The 22,118-nt window shown below is 37.1% G+C and overlaps 1 protein-coding gene across 3 annotated transcripts in view; it reads left to right on the forward strand.

Moving 5' to 3' along the window:
* Positions 1 to 22,118, forward strand: part of BAZ1A (bromodomain adjacent to zinc finger domain 1A) — a 65,920-nt gene that overhangs the window by 14,341 nt on the left and 29,461 nt on the right. For all 3 annotated transcript variants that reach the window (XM_075753983.1, XM_075753985.1, XM_075753984.1), the window contains 7 exons: positions 7,228 to 7,371; positions 13,580 to 13,681; positions 14,929 to 15,016; positions 16,887 to 17,021; positions 17,707 to 17,809; positions 20,521 to 20,687; positions 21,477 to 21,572. In XM_075753983.1, the coding sequence (XP_075610098.1) occupies positions 7,228 to 7,371; positions 13,580 to 13,681; positions 14,929 to 15,016; positions 16,887 to 17,021; positions 17,707 to 17,809; positions 20,521 to 20,687; positions 21,477 to 21,572 (835 nt within the window). The remainder of the gene's footprint in view (positions 1 to 7,227; positions 7,372 to 13,579; positions 13,682 to 14,928; positions 15,017 to 16,886; positions 17,022 to 17,706; positions 17,810 to 20,520; positions 20,688 to 21,476; positions 21,573 to 22,118) is intronic.

Genomic DNA, 22,118 nt, shown 5'->3' on the forward strand with positions numbered 1-22,118 from the left:
CTTGAGCAGTGAAGAGATCTGAGGTTTTAGGTTGGACAACTCCACTAGCTCTTTAGCTTCCCCTCCCCCAGCCTTAAAAATAGCTTATGTGATGATGCCTTCCCTTCCCCATGAAGGATGCGGAACAACCAGTTGTTGTCCGACAATTAGTACGGAACTTAATTAAAAAGTCAACCACCTGCAAACTGAAATAGTTTGCTTAAAGGTAGTATAGAAGAAGGAAGAAAACATATAGAATGTGACATATAAAAAAGGGTTTGTTTTTTTTTTTTTTCATTGAATTTGACCACTAGATGACACCACTGCAAAAGAATACTAGCCTAATGTCTGTGAGCAGGCAACACTAGAATGCTTTAAGGGAACACAGTGTTTTTAAATTGGACCTATTTACAGAAGTAGTAGATGAAGTCCTCTGTTAGGAGGAGTGCTGCATCTGATCGTCCATTAGGTAGGTTAACATCCTTTCTCTGCTGGATGATCTGATGTTGACCGTTGCCAAGCTGTAGGAAATGTAGATAATCAGAGTGCAACTTTGTAAGTGAAACTTCTTTTTTTAACTCATCAATTGTTCGGCTGGTGTCCCAGTGCTTTAGGACTGTTCATAGTGGATTAAGCACTGCATTAGGCCAATTAAAAGCTTTGCATACTGTTTTCATCTCTGTAAGTCTTAACTGGGGCACAAGAAGTGTGTTGCTAGCCATGACTATGTCTAGCTCCTATGGAGTTGGGATGGTGGAAGTTAATCCTTGTAGGAGATAAGATTATAGCTAATTTTTCCATCTTTTTCATTCAAACTGGGAACAAGGTATTAGTTGCTATATATATGTGTGTGTGTGTATGTATATATGTCTTCTGAGAACTAGGATAAGTTAATATAAGACCACTAGGTAGTAAAGGCAAAGTGTTTTCCGTGTTTAGACTTTAATGAGTTCCAGTGAATTTAAATTATTTTCTAGTCCACCAACAAATTTTCCCCTTTGACATGTAGGTTTCGAAGCCATCTGGATGCAGAGGCACTGGTGCTAATGTCTACAGAATCAGAAAGTTATAGTGTGTTTTTGTAGTGGTAAGGCTTCAGCATGAGTTCCTGCATACAAAGAAAGTTTCTTTCTTTATTTCAAAAGGTAAAGTTGAATTCTAGTAGCAAAGTTTAGTGTGGTGCTTATGAAACAACATAGCTGACAGTACTAGAGAGCAGCTAACCTATTCATAGAGTAAGCACAGTTTGCATTCTTCCAGCATTGCCGTTTAAGGATCAGTCAACTCCTGGCCTAGAAAAATCACGTGTAAGGAATTCATGTTCCGCTGCCCTTGAGTCCTTTGGGATATAAATATATTTGCATTTGTTGACTAACAAATACATTTGTATTTGACTAATGGAAGCTATGAGATGATGATATCTGGGAGAGAACCTGCAGCTCCTTTCTTATAGATTGTTGAACAGCTGTTACAACTATTTTTGGGTGCTGCCGATCTCTGTTAGCTCTTATTTCTTTGCATACTCTCTATTTCTATAACTATGAATTTAAAGATATGGGGTTTGGTTTGTTTGTTTTATGACTTCTGTGGTGTTGTCTGGTTGTTTTTTTAAATCAGTACAATACTTTGAACCGAAGGCTGGGCAGTCAACGATGCATATACTGTTAGTGCTGTCCTAATACCACAGGAGACAGCTACTGTGTATATAGGATTCTCTTGCCCTAAGCAGAAACATGCTGCTTTCTAGTTTCTTGGAAGCATACCGTCTTACCTGTAACTTGACAGGCAAATGAAGATGCTAAACTCGAAAATAGCAGCTCTTACTGTACTTCAGAAAGCCATTAACGTGCATAAAACTGTCTCCTTGTTGCGTGCTTTTGTTTTGTGTGTGCATTAAACTGTACCAGTTAGCTTAGTAAAAGATGTCAGTTATTCCTTCAGATCTTGTCTCACTTTTATCTCTCTAATTACTTTCAAGTGTATGAGAACTGTTAGGACAAGGATATGAGTTACTGCACTTACGTGACATTTACTTCTTAAAAACTTACTAAAAGCTGACAAAACAGAATGAGGCTATAGCTTTTCGGTACTTCTTGGTACTTGCTGCCATAGCTTCTATTATTTCTGGGGTTTTCTGTATTGAGTTAAGTTTACATACTATTAGAGAAGGTGTGCTTTTTTTAATTTTGGCATTTGAAAACGTTTGCATTCATTTGGGTGTCTGTTTTAAAAAGCTAATTTCTTTTTGCTTCTGACTTGCTGATCACTGTTTTCTTTATATTAAAAGTTGGCCTCAAAGTATTGCAATATTCCCCCACCGCCCCATTTGAAACAGCCTTCTACATCCAAGGGATGGGTTTTGTTTGCTTATTGTAAAGCATTTGGAGGCATGTTTATAACTCACCTGGGCCTTCAAGGGATCTTGGTTTTTGACTTGAAATGAGGACATAGCAGAGTGCCAAACTATATCTCTATCGTGCTGGCCAGATCAAAAGCTGTTGTGCAGAACACTCAGCTGATGGGCAGTGAGAAGTGGTCTCTCCATTCACAGCTTCTAACTCCAGCCTTGGCTGGATGTAAAGGCCTACTCAGCATTTGGGAAGAACTTCTCCAAGTAAATGAAAATGCTAATAATTACAGGGTTAAGGTTTCTGCTTGACATCCTGTGATGGCTGTTTTTTGGCCCGTTACGTAGTGGAGTGGAACTTCTGTTTCTCCTCTTCAAATTGTGGTGCTCTACTGCTTCAGCAGAGGTAGATGGAGATACCTGCTTGTCCTGCAACTTGTGATAGCTTGTTTATGTGCCTTTCAGTTGCTCAGCTGAATGAAAGAGAAATGTGGCAACTAAGTTATGCTTACCCTTTGTTCTGGAGTTTCCTGAATAACGCTCACCTTGGACTACTGGTACATTTGAAGCAGGTACCAACTGTCTTGCCCAACTACCTTGTTAGGTGTGTAGTTTCCCTGTGACCCAGTGTTTGTTTGCCTGGATGTCATGTTTCAGTTAGGAATGATAAAATACTGAGCTACTCAATAAATTAGTGTCTCAGGGCCTCTAAGTGAGGGAAGTCTTACTACTTCTCCTTTCTTCTCTGCTTTGGGCTGTGGCCAATATTTGCCTCTTGGATATGCTGTAGTTCATTAGATCCCTCAGTGAGCAGTTTGAAGTAGCTGATAGTAACTTAGCCAGCTCGTCACGTTGGGTTAGTTTTGGTTTGTTTGGTGTTTTGTTTTGTTTTGTTGTTTGGTTTGGTTTTGGGTTTGTTTTTTTTTCTGTGAGTGAATTCAATTTATGGCAATCAATAGATGATACTGAGGGCCAGAGCTAAAAATACCCAAGCTCTGTAGCAGGTATGTGGCTGGAGGAAGGAGTGGCAAGGGACGATTTCCCCCTTTTGGCAGTGTTGAATTGTAAAGTCATCTCCGCATGTCATGGAGCAGCAGCCTGGGGCTGCAGGTGCACTTTGCTTTTGTACACCTTCAGCCTGCCGCTTCCTTACTGTTCTTCTGGGAGTGACAAGGGTCAGTCCTACCTTAAAGTTTACTTCTAGTTGTGTTAAGCTGGTCTTCCAAGCACAGCCCAGAATTGCTTTTCTAGAGACTAATGGAGTTGGGTTTCCAGAGAAACTCTGTCCTGTGCCACAGTCTCCAGTCAGTGTCTCTTGCCATTAGATTGCTGGGGTCAGTTATGTTCTTTCACCTGTGAAGCTGACCAGCCCTACCCAAAATTCATGGAATTAAATCGAAGATCTCAGTAGTTTTCATTTGAGAGAGAAGATGATGTGCACTGGTATTTAAAAAAAAAAAAAAAAAAACAAAAAACAAAAAACAAAAACACAAGTGATGTCTCCTCTGTGTTTAAAACTTTTTGGCTCCTGTGGTGGTGGTCGGTCTTCAAAAAACAACAGATTTAGTCATATAGGCGAAGTACTTCTGGAACCTTTACCATAACAGAAGAGGACCTCAAAGAGCTTGGTTTCTGAGCTGTGAATCTAAAGGCCATCTTTGGGACAGGTCAGAGGACCTGTACCCTGTTGATAGCAGCCTGTAGTGCAGAAAGGGGTATGCAAAACTGTTGGAGTATGGGGTAATTCTTTTGCAGGTTTACTGTTCTAGCTTTTGCCTGTCAGTGTCTGAGCTAGAGTTGCTGGGACTATTGTGTCAAAGTTCATGATGACTCTATTCTCAATTTATCTGATCCTTTTCTGAGTACCTTTGGGGTTCACTTAGTGTGGCTGTAACCTTTTTCACAATATTTACTGTTATTTGAAAAAAGTGCTTCTTGACTGAGGGGGATATTTGGGTATGTATTTATTTACTTTAACATTGCTGTCTTTTTAGATTGAGGTGCCCCAAGTTCTTATTTTATGGGAAATAATGAGTGAGCGTGGTTTTACTTTGACATAAGCTCTGTAAAGATCTTAAGGTATCCTTTTTAGAAAGTATTGCAAGTAGTGTGCTTGACTTCTCTTGCTTCAGCGTTCAGCTCTGCTGTTTTATGTGCCTTATGATACAAGAGTTGTAATAAGTGAACGTGGGGAATGATTAGGTTATTGAGAAGAGCAGACCTTCATTCGCACTAGAAGCAAAGTGTCTTTGCCTCTCTTAGCCCAGGGAATTGCCTGCTACTAGCCATGACTTGACTGTAGCAAGGCTAAAAAAAAAGTCTTTCTTCGTAGATTATTATTTCTTTAATGCCAGAAGGAACGGTTGCATCACTTTCTTTAATCCCTCGTCTATCAGTAACCATTGAATTTCATTGGATTATGCTTTTATTGAGCCAGGTAATGTGTGTTTCACTTGATTCCTTCCCCAAAGATTTCTGGTAATTATTTGAGTGAAGGCACAGAGGATGAAGAATCACTTGCTTTCTGTGATAGCTTATTCCATTAGTCATTCTCCCTGTTTAATAATTTAAAAAAAAAAAAAAAAGGCAGCCGTATTGGGGATTTTGTTACTTACCAAATCAAGTATATAGAATATATAACTTTCATTCTTACAGAAGGAGATGTGATACCCTGTAAATTACAGGGCTGTCCGATGGATAAGCAGGTAAATTAAGTGTTGGTTAAATACTCGGTGACTAAATACTCAAGTCTTTTTGTCCAGGAGGATCGATTCGTGCGTGTGTGTGTATGTTTTAGCCTCTTTGTCCTTTCGTGGCATTGGGTAGCGTAGATTGGGATTTAGCTTTCATGTGGCTGTTTTACTGTGATTGCACATTTAGTGTATATGCGCTCCCTCTAGTGGTCTTCAAATTGCAAACAGATTAGGAAAAAAGTAGCCTTAAGCGTTGGTGCTTTTGATTATTTTCTATTAGAAATTAATTTAGAAGTGTTTTTTAAATTGACTTGAACTCTCTAGGAAATATATTTTATAATCTGAAACAAAAATAATTGTACTAAGAAGTTGTCTTTAGCAGGTGATCTCTGTTGGATTAAAAAAAAACCCCCAGCATAACAATATGCATTCTGCCATATGGTCAGCTCCATATTATGTAGTATGAAGGGGAGGCTGTGATGTTTTGAATATTGGAAAACCAAGATACTGTAATGATAGACTTTTCTCTTAGAACTCAGTGGGAGTCTGGTGCTGGGCCAGACCTTAATAAGCCTTGTTGGACTTGAACTTATTTTCTCAACAGCCACTAGGCTCTGTCTCCATTACATACTTGGGTGCTCTTGGTTCTTTACACAGAGTCTCTTTAGATTTGCACAGTTAATTAGCTTGGGCTCCACTCACCAGGAAAACGTGTTTTTCAGCCCCAAACCAGGCAGCTTTGGAAACCGGGCTGGCTGTATTGGAATGGCAGCGTGCCTGCGGTCAGCAAGTACAGCAGACTCAGGCTGTCTCTGCATGTGGATAATTAAGCATTGGTCATATCGTTGCCTTTAGGAGTATGTGAAGATGTTAATAAGCTGGGATTTTTAAAGTTTTTAATTATATTTTTTTTAAATAACATACCCTGTTGGATCATCCTGGAGCGCTTTGCCTGTTGGAGAGAGGTTTGGGGAGGACAGCTACAGGCACTAACTGTGTTACTGGTCCTAGCTAAGTTCACAAATGAAAACCACCTAGGATATTTTAATGTTTTCAACTTTTCTCGCTCTGCCCTCCCTCTTTTTCTTTTTTTTCTTTTTTTTTTTCCCCTCCCCTCTGTGTGTGCAGATTTTGGATAGTATGGTCTGTTTGCAGAAAGAAGTGTTTAAGAAGTATTTTGACATTATTTCCTTTTTGCCAGTCTTCAGAGAGAAGAACGCTTAGAATTTGTCTGTCACAGATTTGTTGGGGGTTTGTTTTTAAATTAAGCATGATGTCACAAGAATTCAACTCCTGTGCTTCATGTATTCTCCATTTTATTAATTTCAAGTGACAGTGTTTGGTGCCCAGAGAAGAGAATTATTATGTGTTCTTTCTCCCCCCACCCTTTGAGCTTTTAGTGGTAGTATGTGACAGCATCCATTGACTGCAATAGTTAATTTTCACGAAGCAGACATGGTTTTAGGAGATAAAACTAAAGAATATGAACCATGGAATTCCAGAAAGGGGTGAAAGTTAGTGGTTGAGAACCAGCTATAATACAGTTACCCAGCATGAAGTGATGATTAATTATACTTTTAATATGTAGTTAATTCTGCCTTTTATAACTAGCATTTGGGATGGCAAAGGGATGGACTTGTTTTGTCAATTGTGTGCATGCCAGATGGAGCCTTAATATGTGTCAGCAGATAAATGGGCCATTATTAAGATTAGATGCATAATAATCATTTCAGCCTTGTTTATTTAGGTCATTGACAGCAGTAGAAGATGATCTCTTATAAGTAAAAATACTTTGGGATCTGAAAATCTTTTGCTTTTCTTAGACTACTATCAAAACAAATGTAAAAGATTTGGGGTCTAGTTTTAAAGTAACACATTAAGTTAACTTTCAGTTTACTTAAGTGAGAACTGGAAAAAAATTCACAACTACAAATCATTCTACTAGTGGCTTGATTTTTTCTTTTGTCCTGAATAGTGAAGCTGATAGCTGTGTAAGTAGATGAATTTGTTCATTTATTAGATGGAACTCATGAAATTAATATTGTACCTAGTATTTCAGTGCAAGGCTCTTAGGTATTATTTACTTATTTAGTAGACAATACAATGTTCAGTTATATATGTGTTCTTAAAATAACACCTGCTACAACTTTAGACTCCTTGCAGTAGTGAAACACTTTGATGGTAATAAATGTCTGTGTTTTATTTTAGGTTGCAGTGTAAGATTTTGGAAGTCATAGCTCCAGCCCATCATAATGGAATGTCGAACGGCCACACCAGCAGTGCTGACGGAGACACAATTGTCATCAGCGACAGTGACGACTCAGAAACGCACAATAGCGCTGCACAAAATGGGTAAATGATACTTTTACAGTATAAAGCATTTGGGCTGGGTGGAAATGAGACTAAAGCAGATGTGGCAGGGTCTGACTGAAACAAATTATTTGATCTGTATGGATCCTGAGTGTTCAGCCAGCTGAAGGTGACAAGCTGAATATTCACAGGTGCCAGTTATGCTATGTGTAATCCACCAGAGAACTGTATGTTGTGAGAAATGGAGTACCTACAGGATAACCATTGTTCATCTGTTTGGAATGACAGTGTTTCTGTTGAGAAATGATGTAAGAGCCATGTATGTCTATCACTAGTCCTCTCTGTGCTGCTATAGCTTGGAAAATTGCAGTAATGTTCTGCATTTCCACAGTCTGGCACTACTTAGCGTGATGTGTTACTTCACTGCCATCATGGGACTCAGAGTTGAGATTGCCTTATAATAAGAGGACATGCTCTTACTGGAACTCTGAAAAGTCTTCTCGGAGACTTAATGTGTTTGTGTCCAAAACATAAGAATGTACAAAGCTTTCCTCATTGTGTGTGTGTGTCCATATAAATATATACCATCATATTTTATGGATTTGATTATGATTTTAGGTGCAGGGCAGCAATGTGTGTCTTGTCTTAAGGAACAACCTATAGGCTAGACTAGCTTAATAACACTGCGTAAGAGCTTCTTGGATGTAGTTGTGTTTAGTTTGGAGTATCCCTTTACTGACCAGTAATTGAGCTTATATATGCAGCTTATCCTAACTGTATAATGGGAAGAGAGATTTCTGTGCTTCATAAGCACAATCTTGATGAAAGACAAGGGTTCGAAGTGGGCCCCAGCCTTGTATCTAGCAAGATACAGGCTTTACATGAACTGTCATTGGCTTTCAGATGTCACATGGATGCGTAACTTATTCTCATTGATAGCTGCTTGAGGACTTCCATGTCCTGACATACCTTGAATAGCTAGGGTGGAGCTCCTCACTTAGCCAAGAAAATAACATGGGATAAAGAATTTTTTAAATTCTCTGCTGTCTCTTGAAGGCAGCGTCCAAGTTGTTCATGAAGAGGCTCTACATCTTTGAGAAAATAAATGCATTTTCTGTGTTCCACAAGGCATATGGCATTTGAAAGGAGGTTATTCTTGAAATAATGCAGGCATGCACAGAGCTGACTGTGGGATTGATCCCTTTATATTGCTGTCACTTCCATGCATGCAGAGCTGGTAGTAAGACTGAATCTTACACTCCCAGTCAGTGGTTCTCCCCAGCTGATTACTTATTTTGACAATGCAGAGAAGGGAAGGAAAATAATTTCTTTCTCTTAGAGAAAGTTGTGAGAATATACAATCTTTTGAAACACTGTTCTGTGACATACCTAACAAACATTTATGGTACAGGCTTAAATTCCAAACCTCTTACAGATTTAAAATGCTTACTGGAAGTTTTAAGTGAGTCTTCTAATAATGAATGCAAGAGTGTAATAACACTCCAGTTAGTTTCTGGGTGCAAACTTGGAAAGTATTATTTGCTGTACCTGTAAAACCTATCTGAAAGTAAAGCATTGCTGACAGTTTTTGTATATTGGCATCTGACATTATACTCTTACTCATACAATGAGAAATCTCACTGAACTGAATGACATCGTTTTGCAGCCCTAGTCCTTTAGGGACTATATCTTGCGGTTTACGGAGAAACTTGGATGTGGAGAGTATGGATGTTATTCGCCTTGGGACCAATGTCAAGTTGATAAGCGCAGAACCACAGTTCTGCCTCTGTCTGCACGCAAATCTCCAGGTTTTGAGAGCCAGCCTTCATGCAAAGCTGCAGTGCCGTTAAACAATGGTACAGCAGATGCTCGGTGTGTTTGTGAGAGGGGGAGGGGAGCACAGCACAGATTGATGGGCCATCTGCAAATATTTTTCCTAAAGAATCTGTAAGGCTAGAGAATCTTAACTGAAAATAGATGTCATTAGAGATCCCAACCTTTCTCTGACCCTGCTTCTGTCTGCATGGGGCAGAAATAGCCACACGTTCCGTACAAGTGTTCCTGCTGACCTTTTTTTATTGTGTTCTGCAGTAAAAGCTGAGGTTGTAGAGGGAGAAAGAGGCCAGGACACTCTCACTCCTGTGCTCCCTCAGAAAAACAGGCTGCCTTTTAAGGCCTGGATTGCAAAGCAAAAGGTAGCAACCTTCTTGGGTCTTAGCTGATGCTCTGCCCTGGGACCTGCTCTGGCACCATAGGATAGTGGTCGTCATAGAATAGCATTGTTCATACCTTAAACTACTAGACTGAGGAGTAAGGCTGAACTCTTGCCTTCGCTTGAGCATTCAGCAGCAGACTGGAGATTGAGGGCCCTGTACTGCCTAATATGTGCAATACTACCTGCAACTTAATTCATGGTATTCCTTCTGCCAGGGCTATGAGTAATGTGAACCATCAACCACATTAGAAATACTAGAAGAAAAATTTCTTTTTTGCTTGCTGGCTGGTTCGTGGCAGTAAACTTGGGTGTTTATTCAATTTGGAGCATCATCTTGATTTTAGGGAAGTGTTAATTGTTTCTGCAAATTTTGGGGTGCAAGTAGAGGTAACAAAAAGTTTTTTGGAAATAATGCCAGTGGAACCTTACCATCCAGATTTTTTTACCACCTTCAACCTTGTTTTCTGCCTCTATTTGGAAAAGAAATTAAGAATAGGATATTTCAAAAAGTGCGGTCATAGCTTGTTAACAAAGCTATACAATGTCTTCAGTAGAACAAATCTTTCCTCATCTTGAATTCTTATCTTTCCCCTTTCCTTTCCTCTCTCATCCTTCCATCCCCTGAATCTGATAACAACAGTGGTAGATTTTAGTCCACTTTGTATTGTAAGGAAAGACCAAAGTACTGGATCAAAGGCAACTTAAAATCTTCATCAAAAGGTTCGAAGTCAGGATTTTGTTGCAAAGCGCTGTTGTCTTGTCCCTAGAGCAGTATAACCAGTGCACTGTTCTCAGTCTTCAGGTTGCTGTATTTCTGTGTTGAAGTTTTAGTCAGATTCCAGAAAACATTTGCAGTTCCAAATGCACAGTTGTAATCGCTCAGTGTAAAGTACCTTGGCAGCAACAACCTTCAAAGGTGGGCAGAGGCCTGCTTTTCTATCAGGATCAATATGCTGACATATTACCTCTGTGTAAGGCTTGCATTGGAGCATAAGGACACCATAAATCGTTGCATTATTTAGCAAGCATTCTTCAAGGGAGCTTTTTCCATTCCCAAACTTAGTCAAAGACAGGAAGAAATGCCACTGCCTCCTTTTGGAAAAGGACAGCATTCATTTTTAGATGCATTCCTGATCCTCTAACCCTCAGTATTTTTCTGTGCAATTTTTCTAGTTCTATTAATACTGCAAGATATGGATAGCTCCAGCAAGACTCAGACCATATAATACAGATAGTCATGTCCTGGACAAGGTAACTCAGAAGGACAAGGTCTCAGAAGTTTCTTGGCAATAGCTACCTTAAGGCCATGCTGTCTGAATATAATACAGCAGCACTGTAAGCAGAAATTTATATCCAGGTCATGTGGTTACTGTGCCAAAGTAATTGAAGGACTGATGAGATTATTATCTGTCAGTGGTTCAGAGTAACCTCATTCAAAAAATGCCAGACTCTGCCAGGTCCTAGGTACGTTTACTTGAGTGCCCTAGAAACTGGTATAATAGGGGTGAGTCAGTTCCAGTTTTCACCTACTAAGTTACAAGACATTCTGTTATTCTTTCCTATGGGTCTGGTGGTCTGTCAGAGCTGTCCTGTGTAAAGACCCGCTGTAGGGAATCTCTGCTGTGAAATGGATCTAATCTTTGTTAACTCCTATGTGTGTTATATAATGCTTTATAAAGTAAAATATAACAAAAAATAATAGTATGACTTTTATTGCAAAGCTACTAGATAATCTATATAGTTTTTAAAACTTTCTACGTGTAGTGAATGACCTTTTTATTCCTCTTATGCACTCAGCAAAATTTGGACTTTACGTTTGAATTTATGTAGGAGGATTTCGGGAATATGTTAACTTCTTAGGATAATCATTGGAAACTCAGAAACTAAGCAGAAAAAACTTAGTGTGTTTGGAAATTAGGTTGGGGCTATTATATGTGATCCACTGAAGGTGAGAAGGATTTACTCAAACTAAAAAGTAAAGGTTAACGATACAAGAGTTAATCATTTGATTATTTTGGGGGCCCTACTTTCAATTACAGACAATATCAGAGCTGACAATCTATTAAAAATGTATAAATAAGTTAATATACTTTTGTTATAACATTGGCACTCTGATACCTTTTATTTTGTATTTGAACATTATCTGTTTGGGTCCTTCTTTAGCTTGTTAAAATAAAGGACTGGAAACACAGGGATGTATGGTGAGGGAACAAGTTTGTATTTGATACTATCCAGAAATTCCTAGCGACAGCCTTCATTCCTTTAGCTTTCCTATCTTGAGACTGAAGATGATCTTGAGACTGAAGACCAAGTCACGGTATGACCAAAATACGAAGCCTCTTTTAAATAACTTAAAATTACAGGCAGAGATGTTAAAATCTTGCCAGTGCGTATACTGAATTACTTTGTTTATACAGTTTATCTCTGTTTTGCTAATATGACTAGCTGGGTTGGGTTTTTTTTTATTATTTTTCTTAAATTTGAGTTCGTCTGAGTGACTCATCTTGAGATTTTAACTTGGATAGCATCATGCAAGGCAGTGTAGTAGACGTGTTGCTGTTTCCAAGTCTAAATCTTCTTTTCTGTCCCTTCATTTGTTTTTAACTGTGTTGATCATTTAGTCATCATAAACTATTTTTCTCCAGAAACTTGCAAATTATTCTCATCTACAGTGACACTAACTGTGGATAAGTACTGGTTCTTTTACACTTAATTTGCATGAATTAATGTATTTATTACTAGGCATCTGAATGTTGTATTTCTTTGGACTTCTATTTCACAGAGTTAGTGAGGGGAAAATAAGAATTGGAGTAAATCTCATGTTCAGGAATCTTGCAAAGTTCACTACATCTCATGTGTGTTCTTCATAAGGGTAAAGAATAGCAAGTGGTATATTGATTTATTTTATTCTGTCACAGACTCCACCTTCAAGCACTTACAAAATGCCAGAAGGACTGACGATGATGAAATGCATAGCTGTAAATCTTCTAGTTCATCCACATAACTTCTTCACCTTCCCTTACTGATGGAATAAGATGATGGTTGAATTCTTCTTGATAAAGCAATACAACTTTTGATTACAACTTACCAGCCTAGGAGAAGTTAGTTCTGTTGTTTGATAGCAAAATGCAACGTTATTTAAAGAAAATCTCAGTAGTTTAAGTCTGTTCATGAAGTCTGTCCATAAATATACCAGGCTATTTAAAGTATATTGACTATGACAAAACCCCTCTCTTTGTATTTTAAATGAGTGAATTTTGGTTTGGTAGCACAGCACACCTGGGTGGTTATTCTCCTAGGAAGAGGTGTAAGAAAACAGCTGCTGTTATGTTAAAACTGAAGAAATATTTTCCACAAGGTGGAAAAAAATCTAGTTCTCTCTAGCTGATAGTTGTAACAGGGAAGTAGACTTCGGGGGGGCAAAACCCCCATGTAACTTGATAAGCATTTATTTTAAAATGTGGATGCATTGCCTTATGATTCCTGTTATTTTCAGAATGTTGCTGGTGAGGGTGTTTTTTCTAAATTGATGTTTCAGAAAAACATTCCACCTGTTTTTTTATTCATTCTGAGATGTGATCTGCAGCTCTATGGGTAGCACTTTTATTGATTTTCTTTAACTCTCTCTTTTGGACTCCTTCCTCATCATCTTTTTCTCCTTTTTCCTGCCTTCCTGTTGCCATTATGAGTACTGACAGTATTAAGGAGACAATTTTCTGAGAGATAGGGATGTATCATTACTTGTCTCCCTCTCTGTTCTTCCTTCCCTTCTCATCTCCCATCTCCCCACTATGAAAACCAGCATCCTCGATCCCTTTTCCTGTTCCTTGCAGGAACTGGCTTTGATGCAGATCTAAATCTAGTGGCAGAAAAGTTGGCAGAAGTGAATAGGTCCTCTTTGGTACCACTGGAAGTTAAAGCCTGTATTAAAAATGGCTGGGTATTTTCAGGAAGTTCATTGTGCATGATGTGTACAATACAAGACTGATGTTTTGTGATTGTAGTTAATGTTTTAATATTTTTTTTTTTTTTTAGGGAGAAGAAAGCCATAATTGATCCTTCTTTGTTCAAATACAAAGTCCAACCTATTAAAAAAGAACTATATGAAACTGTTATCGTTAAAGCATCTCAACTAAGGTAAAATTTAGTACATGAAAGTTAAAATTGTACTTTATAACTGTGCAAGTTGTGTAATTCACCATAAGATGTTCTTGCTATAAAATGACATTATTTTAAAATAATATGCTAGAACTATGAATTAGAGGCACTGGAACAAAACACTGCATTTCACAGGCTTTCTGTAGCAAGAGTTCCAAGCTTTACTAGTATTTACAGAGATACCAACTCCTTACAAGTCTCTGCTTTCATTGGCACACAGATGAGAGCTACTGTTGCTTCTGATACCTGTGCCTACTGCTCTGACTGATGGAGTAGGCAAAAAGAAGTCTGCGAACCCTGTTCTATAATATTGATGAACTATTGCCGTTGTGAGCTCTCTCTGTGTGGTAGCATTACTGGTCTGAAATGTTGGAGCCGCCATGGGTAATCAGACTGCTCTACTGCTTTAAAATAGAAAGCTGCAGAAAGTTTTTGCTTCTTAAATAACATAATTTTGTGTTGAATTTAAACTTTTTTTTGAGTGGGTTGTGCATCAAAACTTTAGAAATTGGCTACTTGGAAAAAAAACCTTCAGTGATTTAAAGTCATGTAGTTCCAGCAGGAATCGAGATTAGTTTTATCATTAACTACGCCCGTGTAGTTGTTTTTTCTCCTTCCCATGAAGTCGTGTGAGTTCCCTGGGATGCCAGGAAGCATCTGGAGCGCACGCTGTCCTGTAGCGAGGAGTGCCGCAGCCTGACCAAGCAGTGTGTGAATTCACCCCTCTCACTTGTTGGCTTGAGCCTTCTGTGCCTTACTTCCCCATTTCAGAAACGTGAATGCTGCTTTCTTGCTGTCCTTGTTTGCTTGTTTGTTTTTACCCTCTTCTAAAACAACCAGACTTTAGTTTTATTAGGGGATTTTAAAAGCTACTGTGATAGAAAGCAATGTGTGGAGGATCTAGTGTGCGTGAATAGACTGTGGAGTTTGTCTCTGTGTGCGTGTATAAAAGAGGATATACCAGGATCTTCAAAACAAAAATTACAGATGCATAAAACAACTGTTTAAGTATTACTTGGGCTTGGTTTTGTTCATAAGGAAATTTTTAATTGAATTGGAGTTGCAAAGAACAGCTGTTAGTTACAGTAGTGTAAATTTATAATTAAGAAAAAGAGAAAAGGTCAATCATATGATCTGTTACATGTGTTCTTGCACATATTGTCAGCTGTACTTAAACAGTAATTAAATATGTTAGTTGATAATGCTACCTTTCTTTCCCAATACAGCCGGAGGAAACATCTCTTTTCTCGTGATAAACTTAAACTTTTTCTGAAACAACACTGTGAACCACATGATGGAGTCATTAAAACTAAGGTAAATAAGAAGGAATAATTTGTGAGATAGAATATTGACCCTACTCAGTCCTTTTTTTTTTTTTTTTGGCTCTTCTCTACTAGCTGCTAAGAGCTGCTTTTTTTAACCTATATCAAGTTTAGCTTTTTGTAAGTATAATATATTGAGTTAGTGTTTGACTTTTCCAAAATAAAAGGATGAATACTTTTTCTGTAAAAACAGTTTTTTGTTAACTTTTCCTTGTAAACAAGCTGGTAGTTTTTCTGTACATGAAGCAGAATTTAATTCTCTAATTTCTTCTTTAGCAACTGGTTTAGAAAAGTCCCCAAAATAAAAATGGGAGCTTTTACCTAGAAAAATGTTATTTGTTAAAACATAATATATTTTTGCTTAGTCTAACACAGTTGTTTTCATCCTTCAAGGTATGCCGGTGGTATTTCTAAGTCAAACAAAAATTAACTATTTCTGTTTTGTTACAGTCAGCTAATATTACTCTGTTGTAATGCTTTTAGCTGGAAAATATTTTATTGTAGATTGAATTCAGTCTCCAGTTCTTCAGTGAGACAGAGTACTGAAAAGTTCAGGTGGCTGGAATGGGCTTTTGATGAGGCATTAGATGTTGCAGATGTCAAGATGCATATTTTTGTCATCTTATGTGGAGATATATGGTGTGATATGTAGTACAAGTTCAGACTAAAGTTCACGTCTTAGTCTGTGCAGGATGACTCTGAGAATTTCTGTTTCCTTGTGCTCGAGGAATTGAGCAGCTTTTTCCACACTTACCAAGTAGGCAGCAATTTCCCTTGCTTTGCTTGTTGTGCCACATGAGATCCTTGACTCTTTCACTGCGTATTGCGGCCTTGACCCTGAAATCCTTCTTATCTTCATCTTGTTTTTAGAAAGTAGCATGTTTGTTTATTATGTCTTATATTTTTGTGTGTGTGTTTAAGAAGAATCCTCATGCAGCTGTGTAACTGCTCGTTCTGCACAGGAAAGCTCTGAGAGATGAGACCATCAATGAGTTTTGCCTCTGAAAGTTGTGGAAAATAACAAAGGCAACTAATTTCTAAATAAGTTTTTGTAACTTTAAAGTTTGTCTTTTTTAAAGAAATGGAAATAGAAGAAAATAGAGCTCAAAGGGATAAACCACCAGCTTCCTTGGGCTTGTTAGCAATCACGTTGTCCTTGATATGGTACAGTGTGCTGTGTCTAGTGATCTATTAGGAATGCTTTCTGGTGCTTCAGGAAGATTGTTATATTCTGTATATGTGTGCACTTGTCATCTTCTCTTTGGGCTTTTTGTGGAGTGTCTCCTTGTTCTCTTGCTGATTGCCTTGCATTTCAGCAATTACGTGAACATGCCATATTTGGAGTGTCTCCTTTGTGTCCTCATCTGTATCACTTGATAAGGGCAGACTTGAAGTCATGAGGTTGAGAAAGCAGACTTGAAAAGAAACCTGGACAATTCAGAATGAGAGAAGTCATAAACTGTCTCCTCCTCCAGAAATGCTGAAGTATGATAGAGAATTATGTGATTCTTCAGCAAATTAACTTTCCAGCTTTCTTCATCAAAAGTAATTCTCGACACATTTCAGGAACTTGCTAGGAAGACTGTTTCCAGTTGTTTTTGCTAAAAGGCAGCTAAAGAAATAAAATCTTACCAAATGAGGCTAAATTCTATTTTCAAATGTGTGCTGCTTGCTTTATTATCCACTTGGTGGATTAACTCTACAGTTATGCTATTTCAGATTTTTATTTCTTATCCTAAGCTAACCAGTTTTGAATCTAGTTACTTTTATTGTCTTTTTTTTGTGAATTAATGATTCATTAATTAGTTTATATTTATGAAAAGGTAAGAATTTCACAATGAATTTTCATCTTTCTTATTAAGGCAACATCAATTGCAAAATATAATCTAGCAGAACAAAATTTTTCCTACTTCTTTCCTGATGACCCACCCACATTTATCTTCAGTCCTGCAAGCAGACGGCGAGGGAGACCTCCAAAAAGGGCATCTACTAGTCTTGTAAGTAATAACATTTTAAATTCCAGATGAAGACATATCAGCATAATCATCAAGTTCTTCCATTTTCTCTGAACTTTCAGAACAGTTGGAATGCAAGGTTGATTATGTGCTTTTTTTTTTACTTTGAGGATGAACTGAGATATATTACATAACTGCTATTAAGCAGATTGCTTTATAGTTAAGATGGTAAGAGGGACCATGCTTTATATGTTATCTTCTTATTTTTACCTTTCTTATTTCTGTGATCCCACTGAGAAACTAGCTTTTCAGTGGGTTGTGAAGGTGCATAGCGTACTTGTCCCTTCTGGGAATGATTAATAAATAATTTGCTAAAAAACTTTACTTTGTACTCTTAGATACAGTTATGTCACTTGCCTGTATTTAGACACAGTGAAGCTTAGTGCTCTGAGCTACTCAAAAAAAAAAAAAAAAAAACCAAACAAAACCAAAATCAAAAGAAACTAGAAGAAAAAATTTTGGGGTTTCTTTCCTCTTCCCCCTATTCTCCCAGCTGTTAGGCAGGATCTCTGAGTACTTAGTATGTTTTTGGGAAACTCTTACAGTCTGTTTTTATTCTTGTTTTAGAGAACTGTTGAAAAATTGGGAATATCTGTTGCTGGTCATTTCACTGTAGATACTATGTTCTTTTTTTTTTTTCCACTCCCCCTCTGAACTGTCTTATCAGGAGGATGAGATTACTACTAAACAAAATACCCAAGGAAACAAAAGTAAAGTACCAAGGGAAAAGACAAAGTTCCAGAAGCAAAAAGAAGATATGCAGGCCATGGGTAAGTTGAGGTTTAGTCCTATGACTAGTAGAACCAGTTTTTGCATGTCTAAGAGCAGGCCATAATTAAACTATCTTTGAGTTTGTACCTTTCAAAGGGAAAACATAGTAAGATTGCACTGCCACAGCACTATTGCAAAGTGCTCCTTTCAGTGGTTGGAATAGTTGTTTCCTGACTTTATTTTTTTTTTTTACTAAACTGGAGAAAGGTAGGAAGCTTGCAGTCCAGCTGTGTTGACTTCTATCTCAGATAAATAAAAAACAAAATAAATTTTTGCAGATGTTTGGATTCTGAAGTCATGTATAAATTTTAACAGCTGAAGGTATATCAGAATATGAAAGTTTAACACAAATCAGTCTGAACATATAACACAAATCAGTCTGTTGTATGATGAAAATCTGTAAATGGGAAAACTACCTCAAAATTTAAAAGAATTGCAATGCTTTCTAAACCTGTAATAATCCTTAAGGAAATTTTGAGTCTTTCTGAAGATGCCTGTGCATAGATATTTAAGGCATATCTAAATGTTCTGCAAAATTACTTACAGTATATTTACAATTTTTTCTAATTAAAAGAGCACAAATCACTTAAGAGATTTTTATTTTGGACTGATTGAATTATTTTGGCTTAGTTTTGACCTGTTTCTGATCTATTTAAACTTGATTACAAATGAAATAAGGGGACCCACATACCTTTTGTATGAGTTTAATTAGGTAAACCGGTGCGTCTTCTTGAGGAGACAAAGCTCAGACAAGGAGATGTTCTTCTGGGTTGTACGAACTGATGTCCTTCCTAAGGAAAGGCTTTAATCTGTGGAAATATTTCAGTGAACTTCTGGTTTCTACCTCTTGTTTCCATTATCACAGAATGTTTTAGGGTGGCAGGGATGTCTGGAAATTATCTAGTCCAACATGTGTTTAAAGAAGTGCAAAGTTGTCTGAGGCTGCTCAGGGCCTTTTCTTCACAGGAGATGGGGATGCTAGGGTTTAATGGGCTCCACTAAACTTGTGTGTCCACTTCTTCACACAACTGGCATCTATTTATTTATGTGCTGGGAGTGACAGCACAGAACAAGGTAATTGCTGATCAACATCAAAGCTGCTTCCTTTCTTGTGTGACATTAACTTCAGCTTCTAGAAGGCTAGTTAAGAGACATTCTGGCTTAATTTTGTCTTTGGTATCCTATTGCACCCCCAAACCCAATGCCCTTGAAACAGATTGCTCTTTCATTGTTTGAAGCTATCAGCCTTGAAATAAGTTGTATAACATGGAGATTTAAATGTACTCTTTTTATGTTCTGCCACCTCACTGGAAAACTGTAACAGCATGTTGATATTCAGACTTTGTAAATGCTTTCTGTTCTTTGTTGAAGAAACAAAATGGTGATGAGTGCATCAAATAAGTAATACAATAATAATAATAAACCCTGTAGTGTCACACTTGTTCTATGTGATCGTTGTTGGCCCATGATTACAAACTTTTTTTTAAAGATACAGTTAATTTGAAACTGGCAACACATTATACCGATTATCTGAAAAGTATGATCCCATCCATACACTAAGCTTAAAAGTACCTTTTCAAATATACTATACTAATGTAATTGAATATTTATCTAAACATTTGACATATAAATAATGTTTAATTGGAATGGCAATTACTGACATTCATAAAATCTCTTCTAAAGAGCTGCTATAGTGCTTATGATGCGAAAAGGCAGTAAAATACCAAGTACCTTGAAAAATCAACCTTCTCAGTATGTAGAAGACTATGGGGGATCAGTTTCATTGGCTCTGTTTGCTGTGTGAGAGCCACTGCTGGTAGCAGTATGTAGTAGCTATCTGTAAAGCAATCTAGCTCATGTCCAGAATTTTATAGGAAAATGTAATCAAAATCTTTTTTTGAGTGCTATCCACTTGGTAATAAAGTAAGGATCTTTTTTCATTTTCTTCACTTGTGGTTCTAGCTTTCTTGTTTATTCAATTAAAAGGGTAAGCTCCCTGACCTCCTTTCATTTGTTAGCCTGTGTGTGGGTTGACAGATATTGTCTGTCCACAGACAGTAGAAATTTGTGTCCTGCTGTTCTTCTGCAGACAGCTACAAAGAAATGTGGATCTCCTCAGGCAATAACATTTATTACCAATTAAAGTTCAGCTTAAACTGTATAACAGAAGGAAAACTTGCACAAAACCCACTGAAATCATAAGTAGGTTTCAAATGTATTGACTTTTCAGTTATTCAGTGATAGTTAAATATTTAAAGATCATATATGTAAAGGTTTTTACTATCACAAATATTTCATAGTTATATGCCACACCTAATTGTGACATGCTTTTATTAAACAGTCATTACTAAATATGTTGCTGTAATTATATGCAGTTGGAATTGGTTCTCATCCTTATATGTCACTTGATAGAAACCAATAAACAAGTAATAAACTTCTGTGTACTCATAAAACCAGAGAAATTTGACTTTATTACAGTGGTGACAACCTTGTAAAACATGTATAATACTTAGGCTTAAAATTCTGATTCTTTAAAGAACTTTCAAGTGACTGAATTTCTGGTTGGCATAGAGACAATTCAGTCTTCATCACAATATAGTTTTCATATGGTAATTTATAAAAAGAGCAGTCTGTTTAGCACAGTTAGATAAAATTAACATTTTATAAAAGAAAAAATAACTTTGGTTTGTTTGGTTTTTTTCCTTCATAGCTTTTGAAAAAGCTAAATTAAAACGAGAGAAAGCAAATGCTATAGAAGCTAAGAAAAAGGAAAAAGAAGATAAGGAAAAAAAGAGAGAAGAATTAAAGAAAATTGTGGAAGAAGAAAGGATGAAGAAGAAAGAAGAGAAAGAGAGACTCAAAATAGAAAAGGAAAAAGTAATGCATTTGCAGTATATGTTTCATACAGGAACAGTATAATGGCTTTCTAGTTTACTTGTTTCTTAGTTGCTATCTGCTTCAAGTTATTTTTCATTAACTGTTTTGAGTTTGTAGAAATGCACTTTAGCAGAATAGGCAATGATATGATTGTGGGTTTGTATTTCAGGATAACGTTCTCTATGTTATAATTTTAGTTCACAAAAAGTTCACTTTGAACTAACTTCTGAAGTAATGTGGTGGTCTGGGTTTTTTTCCAACAATGCATAACAGTATTGATTTGATGGTTGTCATGTTCTTAAGTGTTAAAGACACTGTACTGCATCAGATTCACAGCATATTAAATGGTTGTGGGTTTCCTTGTGGCTTTTCTTTGGATGGAAATTGCTAAATAACTTTTTGTCACTTTGAATGTGAAGAAATTATTTATTCCATTATATTTTACCACAGTCACATCCACTATCTATTTTGATGGTCTTTTTTTGTGTTATCTAAAAATAAGCGTATGTATGAAAGTTACATTTTTTTTTCCTCAGCCACTTCATTTAAAAAGCCAAACAAACAAAAAAACCCCAACAAAACCCCATATGTAATCCAACAACATATCACCACGGTTTACTTCTAAACATTTTTGCCAGTATCTTATTTGAAAAAAAATTATTTCATTCTAATTAAATAAGGTTTAGTTTTATTTTTCAGTGTGATTGAAATAGTAAGCGGTTCAGTTCTAGAAACTATAGTAGGGCAATCTGACCATATTTTATATGCAATTGTGACTCTTTCTTTCAGGAAAGAGAGAAGCTGCGTGAAGAAAAAAGAAAATATGTGGAATACCTGAAACAGTGGAGTAAGCCTAGAGAAGATATGGAGTGTGATGATCTTAAGGTATGATTGAATTTGGAATAGCTCAAGCTTGTACTTTACAGGGTCCCCAAGCTAGATTCCCTAATGCAGAGGCAGGTCTAGATGCTATCTGAACATGAGGGGTTGTGAATCACCTGCAGTGGTGCAATATTTCCCAGTGGTGATGCTAATGCAGATGCAGACGATCCTGTTTTCACCCTCCAGAAGAACTTTACAGGCTGTTCTTAATCTTAACATGGAACAGGTGTATATGTAAAGCGCTGACCTTACTCAGTGGAGGGTATTAAGTATGCCTGACTTTTCTGTTAAATATACAACATGAGCTTGTCTAAAATAAACCTGAGTTACTTAAAATATTTGAGTAATGAAGAAACCAAATTTTTGGCTGCAAAAGGTAGAAAGGACATTAGTTTGTTATTCCTTGTGGCATTCTTTTGATTTAAACTCTAGCAGTATCCTTGCTTAACGAGCATCTTTCTGGATGATCCTGGGAACCTATAGAAAGTAACAAGAATTTACCTTCCAAAGAACTTAATGTTCTAAACAAGAATGTAGTGTGGCTGTACA

Source organism: Balearica regulorum, chromosome 5 (genome assembly GCF_011004875.1).
Source record: "Balearica regulorum gibbericeps isolate bBalReg1 chromosome 5, bBalReg1.pri, whole genome shotgun sequence".
Taxonomy (NCBI): Eukaryota; Metazoa; Chordata; class Aves; order Gruiformes; family Gruidae; genus Balearica; species Balearica regulorum.